Source organism: Sciurus vulgaris, assembly GCF_902686455.1.
Source record: "Sciurus vulgaris genome assembly, chromosome: 1".
In the NCBI taxonomy this organism is placed as follows: Eukaryota; Metazoa; Chordata; class Mammalia; order Rodentia; family Sciuridae; genus Sciurus; species Sciurus vulgaris.
In genome coordinates this window covers 104363640-104377515 of record NC_136461.1, presented here as the reverse complement: position 1 = coordinate 104377515, position 13876 = coordinate 104363640, and the positions used below count along the sequence as shown (strand labels likewise).

Sequence of the window (13876 nt, the reverse complement as noted above, 5' to 3'; positions counted from 1 at the left end):
TGGAGCTCATCCAGAATGAAGCCCTCACACTGCACAGCCTCCAACTTCTCCCCGAGCAGGGAGAAGAGTAGAGGACAGGGCCAAGTGGAAAAGCCCCTTCAAGTTTTAGCCACTTCTTAAACATTAACTGGATCCCCTTAGCTCTGTTAAAAATAGCTCTCTTCATGTGTGGAAAACGTGAAAACCTGTCTTGCATGCTAACACTCCACATCAATGCCAGGCCATTATTCTGATTACCTAGGTATGTGCTGACGATAAAAGCACCCAACAGTTTCTCATCACATGGCAAAATCTGGAAAGACTTCCTTTTAGGGTATGTAGTCATTATCCTGTGAGCCAACTAAGGATGCTGACATTCAGAAAAACCCTAATAACCAGCCTCTCCTGCTCCATCCCAAGCAATTATGAATTATGAGCACCTGCTAGGTCCCAAGTACTGAGATATGGATGTGAGTCAGACCTTCAAAAAGGTTTCCACTCCAATCAGTGGTGACAACCACCCAAACAGTAAGTACAATCAAGAGATTCAGAGGCTGTGACAGGACATGTGTGTGGGGAGGAGAAGGAAGGGGGGTTTTAGCTGACATCCATGCAGGAGGCAGAATAGAGTTCCTCAGTTAAGCCTGAAGAGATGAACTGTGTGGACCACAGGCTAGGAGGCAAATTCCAGGCAGAGGAAGCGGTGTGAGCAGAAGCAGGGTTAAGCAGCCGGAACATCTACAACGGGAGCGGTGGGGTCAGCGTTCAGTCACAGGACAGCTTTGAGAAATCCATCACAGGGAAGTGTCTCGTGAAATCTGTATCCACCCAGGGCCTCAGAATGTGACCTTATTTGGTAATAGATGTTATTCTAATTAATTAAAGTAGGGTCATACTGGTGTGGTTAGAAGAAAAGAGGACACACGGGGTAAAGGAAGCAGAGCCTACAGTGATGCCGCTGCAGGTCAGCAAAGCCAAGGGCTGTCAGTAGCCACCGGGAGCTGGGAAGAAGCAAGTCAGGATTCTTCCTGAGACTCCTCAGAGGGAACATGGACCAGCCAACAGCTAGATTTCACATTTCTGAGAAACCGAGAGAGGAAACTGTTTTAAGACACCCATTGGTGGTAATTTATTATGGTAGCCTCAGGAATCTAATACATGTATATTTAGGGAAAGAGGAATGGAAGCAGGTAGAGGGGAAGAATGGGCTAAATCACTACCCACTTAGGCTCTGAACAAACACAAAGGTGAGAAAGGATAAGGCACAAGACAGTGGGACAGAGTGTGGGCAGGTGAGAGAGTGGGCAGTGGGAAGCCCAAGCACACCAATGCCAAAGGCTGCCTGGATACTAAGCCTCTGTCTCCTACCCTTTAAGGTGTTGTGCCTGCTCTGGTAGCTGTACATTAGTGCCCAAACCTAGGTCTTAGAACATGCTAAAATTCAGGACCCTGACTTAAAAGTTAATTCAGCTTTTTGTGAAAGTCCCCAGCCAGGGCAAGATAGCCAGTACCCATTGGTTACCTATCTACAACTTCTCCCCAGAAAAGTCTATGAGAGCTGAGTCTACCTGCATGCCTAGGCTTCACTGCTCCCCAGACATGAAGTCAAACTGACAGTTGAGGACCCCTTGTAGAAATATTCCTCCAAGTCCCAGAGAAGCAAATATAATTAGCCCCTGAGTGCTGCTGCCTCTGCTGACAACCAGACACATGAGTGTTTACGTCTCCTGACCCTCTGCCTTTTAATTAAAATGTTAGTCTTGCAGCTGCATCTGGGAAGTCAGCATACCCCAGTCTCACACAGATAACAGGCAATGATCACCTTAGAACTTGAGGGGACAAACTGCAACTGGCTCATTTACTGGCCTTGGGGAAAGGTTAGGTTTTCTGGGACTCTGTCAGGACACAGCAAGCAGGACACACTGCTTGAGATCTTCAGGATAGGCACAATGCCTATCCTGAGAAAGGATGCAGATCAATGGCTCTATCCAGCAAGCAAGGCCTGCAGGAAGCCCTTTATCCTGGCTACCTGGGTTCATAGGTGCCCCAGGCCTGCAAGCTTCTCAGGCAGGTGGAAGTTTTAGCAACCAGGTTCTTTGAATCAACAATTGCAAGCTGGAAAGTGTGCAGGTCTCTGCTCTGAACATCAGGTTGTGCACAAGCCTTGCAAAGCATCCACTCTGGAAGGACAGCAAGCAGAGTGGAAGCCTGAGACACCTCATCCCAGAGCTTGAAGGGGGTAGAATCAACAGGACTTAGTCATCATGGAATGGCCTCCAAGTGTGGGATGGGGACATGCATGGCACTTCTCCATACTCTTTATTGTCCCCATTTAAACTTTCTGATGATATAGTATAGCCCTGGAAAATACCCACTTTAATACTAGAAAAATCACACCCAAAGCATGTGCAGGGGTGACCACTCTCTCCACAGTGGGAGCAGTCTGTGAGAAAACCTGTTTCTGTGGGTCTCAGGAATGAAACAACACAAAGCTGTCATGATCCCACCATGGGTACTGAGTGAGGTGACAGCCCTGTTGAGCAGACGTCCTCCTCCTGAGCAGCTCTAGTTACCCTTCCCACAGCACAGAGATGCCAGAGCCCTGTTCCACTCAGTACCTAGGAGACACATCCCCACAGGTGGCAGGCTTGGCTCTGCCTTTGTCTGCTTGGCAGGCTGGCTTGCAGGCCTCAGCACAGACCCTGCCACACTGCCACCTCCCTGCATGGCCCAGCCTGGATCGTGCCTTCCGCCTGGGATGGGAACTAAGCTTTCTCAGTGTCTTAAATTACTGTGCTGAATCACACCAAGATAAACAGCAGAGATCCAAGGATCAAAGACAAGCGTCTGCTCAGGGTGCTCTAACAAGTCTATCTAGATACAGACTAAGAGCACCTCCCAGATCCACGTGGGTGTTCAGCGGGCCTCACTTTCCTACCTCACCTTCCTCAACTTTAGCACCTCTGGTCCTGGAAGACTGCAGGGACACAGGCCCAGAGTTGGAGGACCACCAACCTGCTCAACTGGATCTCAGCTCATAGAGACAGGGCCAGGCCAGAACCAGAGCAGAGCTGGGTGGCAGCCTGACAGGACAGGGAATGGAGGCCCCAGGCCATCAGCCTTCCTGATGTCAGCAGCCCACCATACACAGTGTCACATCACACCCACTGATCTGTGGGTCAGTGTGTGCAGCCTGGGCCCTGCCTGTGGAGAAAGTCCTTGAGGGAAAGAGCAGCACCTGGTTCAGGGTCACGACCATCTGCCCCCAGGAGGGCCATTTACACCAGATTTCCCTTCAAGGGCAGCCATGCTCCATGGAGGTGAGTCCTCCAGGCCTTAGTGCACAGAGGAAGCAGATGCCATGAGTGCGACAAGCCATCTAGCTATGGCCACTGCCAGTAAGCAGCTGTATAAACACAGGGCTTCAGTGTCCAGCACCTTACACACTCATTAAAGCCACTTTCAAACAGGCACCACAGCACCAAACCACAAACGGCAGCTCGGTCCCCGCCTTTCAACACCCCCTGCCCCCGGCTCAACGGCAAAGCAGAGTCTGAGCAGAAACCTTTAAGCTCCATCTTTAAGCTTGCATTCATTTTTATCCTTCTGCTTTTTTAGGGAGTGGGGGCAATGACTGCCAACTGCTGAAATATCTTTATTGAAAAGTAGTTAGAGAAGTAAAAAAACATTTCTAAAAGCAACACTGTATATGAAACCATGTTCACAGAAACATGAGCCAGAAGCTCTGATGGTCATTTTAAGACACTTTCTGCTGTCACAGCCAATGGTTCTGGGTCCTCCGAGATCCCTCCCAAGACTATTGGTACCAGTTCTAAGATGGGAAGGAGGGGCCTGGCCCAGCGTGACAGTCAGGTCTGATCAACCATGTGATTGCCAGCTTGGAGACCTTCCACTCAGAATCATAAACATAAGATTTCACAGGGAGCTGGAATGTCCTGGAATTACTACAGTAACTTTATCTTCCCTGGGAGACCTGCCCTTCTTCATTTTTAACTAGGAAACCAAAGTGCAAGCCTGAGAAGAAAGGCCCCCACTCAAGCTGGGAGGATGTGTGCATGAGCTGGAGAAAGGACAAAAAGGGCTGAGCTGCACTTATGGATCCCACAGTTTCCTGGGGCTCCAGGTTCAAAAATTTCTAGTGTGCAAATATTCCTGTTTTAGCTTGAGCTGTCATAACAAAATATAAAAGATGGGGTGCCTTACACAACAGAAATTTATGTTCTCATAGTTTTGAGGGCTAGAAGGCCAAGATCAAGGTCAAACCATTTGGCTCCCTTCCTGGCTTTCAGTTGGACACCTTCTTTCTATGACCTCATGTGACCTTTTGAGTCTGTAAGGGGATGTCTGTGGGGTGTATGGAAATAGAGCAAGCTCTCTGGTGTCTCTTTGATACAAGGACACTAATCATCAATTAGGGTCTCAATGACCTCATTTAATCATGAATATGCCCTTAGAAGTCCCCATTTGCAAATACAGCCACACTGGAGGTTAGAGTGCATATAAACTTGGGAGTGAGGAACATATTTAGTCCATAACAGTCCCTTTTTAACAGAGTAATAAAACAATCATGCACAATCCAAAACTTCCACAAATTGAAAGCACTCCAAGAATCACTCTAAAGCACAGAAGGTTCTGTGACTAGTTACTAGAACTTTGATAAAGAGGTTCATGTTCAAGGACAATTTATGAGATATACTTGGTCTCAATGAATGGAGCATTCACTGGGGCTCGGAATGTAGCTCAGTGGTAGAATGCTTGCTTAGCAAGTGCAAGGCCCTAAAAAACAACAAGAAGAAACAGTTTAAACCTGCTGGCTGAATTAGGTACAATGGAACTTAGCAATTTGAAAACCCTATAGAGTAGGTCATTGTGAATAGGGGTTCCCCAGAGTGCAGCACATTGTGTATACTTTTGTGGATTCTCTGCCTTTTCTTGCTGGTGACTATCAGTAATCCCTTTCCAGTGATGTCCATGGTCTCCTGAAAGCAGATCCTACTCCTAACATGTTACTTCTGGCCTTTATAAGGTATAGAAATCAGTAATTAAATCTGTTAGAATTATACGGAAAAGAAGAATAAACAGATGGGGAATGTCAGCCCAAGGTGGTGAGTGTCTGCTACATTGAAACAGGATTCTTACTAGTCCCCACCTGTGTAGTTGTCACTCCTTAAATCTGGGTTAGACTGGGACTTGCTCTAATGAGAGAATGTAGTAGGAGTAATACTCAGTCAATTCCAGACTTCAGCCGTAAGGGGTCTGGGAACTTCTAATTTGTGTTAGTGGGAACCCTGAGCTGCCATTTAAGAAGTGTGAGTATCCTAACGTAGAAGCAACAAAGAGAGGCTACATGGAGAGGAAAACCCCTCAAAATATAAGGGAAGGAAAAGAAGCATGACCCAGCTGACTCACCATGGAGTGCAACCACACAAGGACCACCAGCAAGACCAGCAGAAGAACCTCCTGGCTGAGCTCAATCCACATTGCAGAACATGAGAAATAATAAAATAGTGGTTGTTTTAAGCTATTACATTGTGAGGTAGTTGTTACACAGCAATGGAGAAGACATCTTCCTTAAGACATATGAAGCAGAGACAGTAAAAAGGTCCGACCAAGGCTCAAACATATTGCTGTGGTCCCAGGCTTTTTTCTCAACATAACAAATAAAAGCACCAATGAGCTAAGGAATGGACCACATAGAGCAGATGCCAGCCCTGACCATCCTCTTTATTCTGTCCACACCAACCCTGAAGCTAAAAGTTGATAGAAAAAAGATAATGTGTACAATAGATAGCACCCAGCCTAGAACACAGTAGCACTCCAACAATGCTACCGGAGTTTGCTCATGTGCTGTGGTGGGAATGTGAGCCCTCCATTCACAGGCAGAATGGTGGCCAGTTGGGGTCATTCTGCAGCCAGATCACTGAGGGCTCAAAACCTGGTTCCTCCATTACGAACCACTTGGGGCCTTGCAAGACAACTTACTTAACTCGCCGTGCCTCAATTTCCTCTCAAAAATGAGGATAACAGTGCCTTCCCCTCAGGATTATTATGAAGATTGAGTTGTACATTAGGAGCTGAGAGACCTGGCAGAGTCAGAACCGTGGAACTGTTCACTGTTGAGGTTTTCTTTGTCTCTGTTGGTCTTCATCTCTGGTTTAAGCAATGACACCAGGGTCTACACTCCAATATTCACAGTCCTTTCCTTTAAAGATTTCAAAACTGGGAAATTCTTTTTTTTTTTTTTTTTTTTTTTGTGGTACTGGGGATCGAACTCAGGGCCTTGTGCTTGCAAGGCAAGCACTCTACCAGCTGAGCTATCTCCTCAGCCCCGGAAATTCTTAATTAGAATAATTACACTTCATTTTTAGTCTCTTCTCTATTCATCTGGATTTCTCTTCAAAGTCAGATCAAAATTCTCTAGTTCTTGATGAAATGGTAGAAAAGTTAGCAAACTATTGTGAGAATGGGGTAAGATGATGGGGGGAGTGTATGGAAAGATACAAACCAACTATGCCAAGACCTCAGAGTGCTTCAGAAAGTACAGGGATGTGATGCACAGCAAGGCGCTGGCTCCTTGTGATCTTGAGCAGGTCCCTTAACCTGTGGCTCAGACCCTCAACTACAACAGGGAGACATTGTTACCCGACCTGCTCTGACTCCTGAGGTGGGGTAAATTAAGACCAAACGTATGAAAAAACCCTGTAACTTCTAAGGCAGGTTCAGAATTATCTTGATCTATTTATGGCACTTTACATCCTGTAACAGTAACCTTTTGCATTAAAAAAAAAGAAAGAAAGAAAAAAGATTTCAAATAAGCCCCAAATTCTACTCTTGCCAACAAGCTGGGCCACAGCAAGTACCTTTTATAAGAGCTAACGAGAAGCCTATTTTCCTTAAGAAACTAAAGAGTAGGCATTCTTTTGACAACTCTCAAAAATAGCTCAGCCCATTCAATGAAGCCATCTTTGAAAACAGGAAAAAAGAACTTCCCATCACTCTGCACCTAAGCCCAGTAGGTTGCTGGTGCAGCGAAGGCTTTGCATAAAGGGAAAATGGAACGGCCTGTCCTTCTGGTCGGGTCTGATGAAGACCTGCTATTCTGATGTCTGAGGTTGGCTCTGTGCATTCCCATGTGCCCTTCCTCCTGTCTCTATACTTTACAAAAAGGCTTAGAAGTTGTATTTCCAGCCCAGTGACTCTTCCAGCCACCGCTGGGTTTGGATCAGATTTAGCCCAAGGATCAGTGGGTGACCGGGCCCACACAGTGGCAGGAGAAATGCCAAGTCTGCTCCAGCTCTTGCAGACTGGCTGTCAGAGGGCAACCAACCCTGCTGAGGGCTCTATTTGTGAGAAACGACATCTCTCCTTCCCCAGCCAGTTTTTCTACCTCATAATTCAGGGTCTCCACGTGAGGGACAAAAGGGACCATACGCAGGGCAGGAAGAGGAAGAAGGGCTGAAAAGAAGATAATGGGAACCACTCAGAATGCTCTCTCCACCTCAGCTGCTGGACATTTGCTACCCCCTAAGTCTCTCTGGGGAGCTGGGGTGACTGGCTTCACTTTAGAAAGTAAAAAGGGGCAGTAGTTGGTCACAGTGAGAGCAGCAAGCCTGCGGGCTATGTAGCACCACTGGTCTGGCTTCTCCCACTCAGTTCTACCCTGACCACTATAGCTATGTGGTGAGACCCTAGGACTGCCATCAGTTATGATTTTATACATTTTAGGGGCTGTTTGTTCCCCTCTTGACCCTATCCAGATTTGGGGTGCAGATCAGCTTAACCAGCCTTACAGTGAGGAGCAATGTGAGAATTGATGGAGGGGCAGTCAGTCAAAGTACTCTGGACTGACCTAAGGTGTGAGAAAGGTATCACTCTTCCCATCACAGGTGAGATCAGCACCTACTAGGGACGACAGCCAAAAACTTAAACCAAGGTAGGCCCCACTCCTGGCCAGCGTGCTTGCTGCTCACATTCACAAACAGTCCCAAATGCTACTTATCTCCATTTGCCCACAGCAGGATTTCTCTCCATTGCTTCAACTTCTGTAAAACCTGTCCTGAGACAGATTGTTTCCTGGCTTGGTCACTACCTGAAATCTATCCATTGTCCCCATCACCTGTCTACAGACCTGCTTCACCAACTATCTAACACATAGCAGTGCGCTGGTCTCTCTCCAAGTGACTGCAAGTCCCCAGAGTCCTGATACAAAGCAGGCAGTCACCTAAGTGTCTCTAGAGCCCCAGGTTCTGGGCTCTGCACACAGCAAGTGCTTAACACAAATCTTCTGGTCATTTTCCAAAATGGAAAGAAAACTGCAATTAATATGTAGCATGACTTACTTGTCTTCAGAGCCTACAGGCATTTTCAAAAGGCTCAAACCACCATATTTGCTGTGCAGAGCATGTAAATCAGACACCAGTTCCTTCTGAGGATCAATTAGGGTGGCAAGCAACCTTGAACACTAAATCACCCAGTCCTCAAGTGGTACAAGCTGAACCAGAGGGATGAAAGAGGTGAAACCAACTCGATGGCTTAGCAAGTGTGACCCGACTCCAAACCAGAGCTGGGCCACCTACCTGAGCTCCTACCAAAACTATTTCAAAGCCAATTGTTCTGGTTCTCATCAAGGTGCCCTTGCTGACCTTAGCCACTTGGCCAGCTTCACCACTGCAAATTACACACATCAGCACATTGTGTCCAGGAGACAGAAGAGCCCAGGGGAGAGAGAGGCTTGAAGTCAGATATCTCAGGGACCATCTGACCATGTACCGTGCTCCATGCTGGGCAGTGAGGAGGCCAGGAGAGTAAGAACTAGGTCCTGTCCTCACAGAGTTCATCGTGGAGGAAAACAGATGGAAAAGTAAGCTATTAACACAAAGTGGGAGATGCCACAATGGGGCCATTAACTCAGCCCCAGCTTCATGACATCTGAGTGAATTCTAACAACACTAGACAGATAATTTTGTACAAATTACTTAAATTTCCTAAACCTCAGTTTATCTGTAACAATGGGATTAATAATACCTGTATCACAGGGTTCTGTGAAGACTATGTAATTCATATGAAGTCCTTACCTTTATTTATCTATGAAATAAGTGATGATTCTCACTCTTTTAGTTAACCAAAAAATCACTGGACTTTATGCACAGGTTTAATCTATGACACCCTAGTTGATTTCTAACTTTTTCTCATGCATGTTTTCAAAACACTCAACCCTTACACATCTGGGAGTCTTTAACCTGTTTTTGATTCTTTATTAGAGATTCAGTAGAGTGATCATATAATTTACTGCCCAAACCAGGATATCTCTGAGTGTGGAAAAAAGGGAATGATTAGTAACTCCACTGGAACACCAGGGTGAACCAGATATATAATCTGGGGCAAAATGGAACTAATAGTCACTTTGTGTATGGCCCAGAAGACAATGTCAGGGTCAAGGTAGGCAGTCATCACCAGGCACATCCTTTCTGCACCACTTTAAGGAGCTGCCAACAAGTTTTGGGAATAGTCCTGACAAAACCTGTTACGGTTTGGATGTGAGGTGTCCCCAGAAAAGCTCATGTGTGAGATAATGCAAGAACATTCAGAGGTGAAATGAGTGGGTTATGAGAGCCTTAACCCAATCAGTGAATGAATTCCCTAGCAGAAATTAACGGAGTGGTAACTGAAGGCAGGTAAGTTATGACTGGAGGAGGTAGGCATTGGGGCTGTGGCTCTAGGGGTATATATTTGTATCTGACAAGTGGAGTCTCTCTCTCTCTCTCTCTGCTTCCTGATCATCATGTGAGCTGCTTCCCTCCAGCACACTCTTCCACCATGATGCTGTACATCATCACCTCCAGCCCTGAGGAATGGAGCCAGTTGCCTATGGACCGAGACCTCTGAAAACATGAGCCCTCAAATAAACTTTTACTCCTTTAATATTATTCTGTTTGGGTCTTTTAGTTGCAGCAGTGAAAAAGCTGACTACAATAAAACTTGACCTGGTTGATCCCATCCAAAAGTCCGGCAATCCAATGCACATGGACACCCTGACCACCTACACACACCTGCATGCACACAGCTCCTCCTGAAACCAGAAAGGAATCCAGCCCTGGTCCTGGCACGTGCATCTGTCATACTGATGAACAGCTATCTTCCTGAGGTGCCAGTTGTCCTTTCTGCCTCCTGAATGCCCCAGCCCTTACCTCAGGTGTCCCAAGCTGTAGAAGCGGGACTCTCCATCAGTGGAGCGGACCACCTGCAGCGTAAACATGGGCTGCAGCTGCCTGAGCTCCAGCAGGACGATGGCCAGGTAATGGATGAAGAGGAGAGCGTCCACGAGGGAGACCGCGTATTGCACAATGCCCTGGTAGTTTCGGTCCCGAGAGTCCAAAATCCGGACTCCATAAAAAAGCCAATAGGAAACCACAAAAAGAAAGATGAGGACCAATAACAAGGCTCGAAACACAAACACCCGTGGCACGTCGGCTCTCTGCTTGCGGAAGAAAAGGGCCCAGGTTCCGATGAGCAGAATGAGGAGTTTGAATGACACAGAAATAAAGAGTCCCTCACAAATTGTGCCACAAGGTTCCAGCTCATCCCTCCACAGGATTGGGGGTAACAGGATGAAGGCAATGGGGGTGAGGAAAACTAGAAGTCCCAGAAATGAGGCGATGGTGAGGCCCAGGTAGCGTTTACAATCCAGCCCCACACTGTCCTCCATGTCCTTGCTGATCCTGGCAATGTCCTCTTGGGATATGCTGTGCTCCGAGGTGCCTGTGATGGCCGTGGTGGTCTCTCCCCAGTTGTCATCCTGATGGGAAAGGTGATAATGAGGACAACGAGTCCAAAGAAGCAGGTCATTTGTAAAAGATACGAGAAGACAGTGTATGTGGAGGATGCACCCCATTTACCCAAATCTACACACTGGGCTTTATAGAAAATGGGAACTGAATAAACATGGAATACAGGAATTTTTTTTAACTTTAACAATTTTCATTGAAATTTTCAACATGCATTATGTATTTGCTTTTTCTTTTTTAAAATGTTATTTTATATCATTTATTTATTTTATTTATTTATGTTTTGGTACCAGGGATTGAACCCAGGGGCACTTAACCACTGAGTCACATCCCTAGTCCTTTTTATTTTGTATTCTGAGACAGGGTCTTGCTAAATCGCTTAGGGCCTCCCTAAGTTGGAAGGCTGGCTTTGAACTTGTGATCCTCCTGCCTCAGCCTTCCCAGCTCTGCTGGCTTCTATGTACATTTTCAAACAGAGAAAAACATAATTAAATCTTTGTATTGTTTGGATGATTCATTAGCATAAAACTGATTACCATCCCGCACTGTTGGAAAGTTCCAAGAAGCTCTGGGCCTGGGGCTATTTGCCCTGCAATAAAGGACCCAGCTGTTAGATTAACCTTGTGAAAGATCACTTATAGAAGTCCCTGTGTTTTCCTCCTAATGCAAGAGGAGTTCTAAAGGCTTACAAAGTCCAAATTCTGGAAGTGGAGAATGTTACTGTACACTCCAACAGCTCTGAGGAGCAAAGGGCATAAGAAGGGAATTTATATCACTATACAAATCCAAGCTCACCTGTAGCTGTGTACATGCATTTTTTGTTTGTTTGTTTGTTTTAAGCTCTGTATGATGTCTGCAAGACCCACTCAGGAAGCAGCAGTATCAAGCACTTGTTGACAACATTTTTTCAGTGATCAAAGTAAGCAAATTCAAGGGTCTATCTATGGCCAGAACAGCTCAGAAATTCTTTCCAAAACATGTTTTCAGAGCAAACTAAATACCTAACGCATACAAATAACCAGCATTATTATCACGGAGTTTTACTCTCTTGCTTTCTCTCTCTTTTTAAACTTCTAGGTAGTTACTAGCCAGAGCAATCAGCCTATTCATTTAACAAGATCCCGTAGTTAGGGTCTCAAACATGCCTGCTATTTCACTGGCAGCTGTGACTTCATTCCAAAGCACAATAAAGCAAGAAGGGACCAAAAAGTTACATGAAACTCAAAGAGGTTTTGCCTCAGAGATTTGTGCATATGATTTAACTCACCAAAAACAGTGAGCTGCAACAGAAGATGGGTAAAATGAGGATATCAACTTGAAATCTAGGTGAATCAGCTATACAGATCTCTCATAACCCAAAACTCCAAATCTAGTAATGATTAAAAAACAAAATGAAATCACCCATGATGCATGAAAGTGCAGGTTAGGTTCAGAGGTGGCAGTGATGATAAAGGTCCCAACCTATGAATAAACAGACCTTCATCTTGGGAAGTCAGAAGTACCACAGAACATGAAGGCCATTACTATGAACAGCCAGAAGCAGCCAGGACACTTGGACATCACTGGTGCAAGTATAAGATGGCAAAACACCTTTGGAGAACTGGCCTGGCAGTTTCACAGAAATCTGAGTATACCCTTAACTAGATGACCCAGCAACTCTCTGCCTAAGCTCTACCCTCAATTAGAACGTATGTCTACAGAAGGTTTGTACAAGAATATTCTTAACTGCTTTGTTCGTGAACAGCCAAAATGATGCAACTCCAATGTCCACCCACCGGAAGAACAGATAAAAAAAATTGTGGTAAATTCATACAATAGACTACTACTCAGCAAAAATGAAAAAGAATGAACTGTTGAAACATACCAAACCGTGGATAAATGTCAAAATCATGCTGACTGGGAAAAACAAATCATATGATTCCAATTACATTAAATTCTAAAACAGACAAAACTAATCCAACAGAGATAGAAATCAAAACAGTGGTTGCCTTGGAGAGGTGGGGATGGGGATAGGAATTGACCAGGAAAGGCCTAGGAGAATTATTTTCTGTGGTGAGAAGTGTGGTTGTAGAGGTGAATTCATCTGTGAAGACTCATTGAAATGTTTAGGATCTGTTTTCTCTGTGTATAAATTTAGGTTAATTTTTTAAAAGAAAAAAAAAAAAACACATCAACCAGGGAAAAAGTCACAAATTCAAAGATAAACAAATTTTGTTTCATTGAAGGTTAGTTTGCAGGTTACAGGAAGCAACTGTTTTGTAACACTTTTAATAAAGGCAAACACTGGCTTCCATATTTGTATCAGGGTTAATACAAAGTTGCAAATCAATGCTGAAATCATTAGTAGTAGTGCCTTGTGATCATTTGTTGCCAACCACACTGCTCTGATTTAGCTGCTCATTTTTTTTCCTGCCAAAGAGTGACTAAATCTCCTGTCCAGTTTAAGAATTTGTACACATCTGTGTCTAAAACAAAATATAGGTATACAAATATTTCTTTGGAGCCTGAGGTTTTTAGCACAAAAAGGAACTAACTCCTCTAATCCAATCCTCCACATTTTCAATGAGGAAAGCAGAGGCCCACTCCACTTGGTTGCCCAGGGTAATGTAGCTATTGAGATATACAACCTCTGAATGCTTCCTCCACCACATCATCCTGCTGTAAACATCAATAGCTTCCCAGCGAACACATGGTGCACAGAAGCTACAAACAAAGAGATGCCTTCATGGTATTTAGCATCCACTTCTAGGAGGAAGCTGACTCCTGAAGCACTTAAGGAAGGTTCATCTGACTGTCCATCCATCCATCCACCCAACCACCTATCCAGAGCCAAGGCAAGCAGTGCAACACTTCTAAAGGCACCTGCTCATCACTGAACAAACCCCACATTCAACCCACAGCTGCATTTGGGATCCCAGAGTACCATGTGTGCTCTAAGGAACTGCCAGTTCCATCCACGTATGTGACTTTAAAAACACTTATCTCTGTGTACCTACAGGTGTGTTCAGATACATGCTGATCTGTAGCCCTCTATCTTTACAGCTGTGTATGCACACTTTGTTTTGTTTATGTGAGACAAGGCTGGACACGTA

At 45.2% G+C, this 13876-nt stretch overlaps 1 protein-coding gene across 3 annotated transcripts in view; it reads right to left on the bottom strand.

Annotated features, from left to right (window-relative positions):
• VANGL1 (VANGL planar cell polarity protein 1) overlaps nucleotides 1-13876 on the bottom strand; it is a 59494-nt gene that overhangs the window by 27606 nt on the left and 18012 nt on the right. For all 3 annotated transcript variants that reach the window (XM_079117211.1, XM_079117209.1, XM_079117210.1), the window contains exon 4: nucleotides 10188-10795. In XM_079117211.1, the coding sequence (XP_078973337.1) occupies nucleotides 10188-10795 (608 nt within the window). The remainder of the gene's footprint in view (nucleotides 1-10187; nucleotides 10796-13876) is intronic.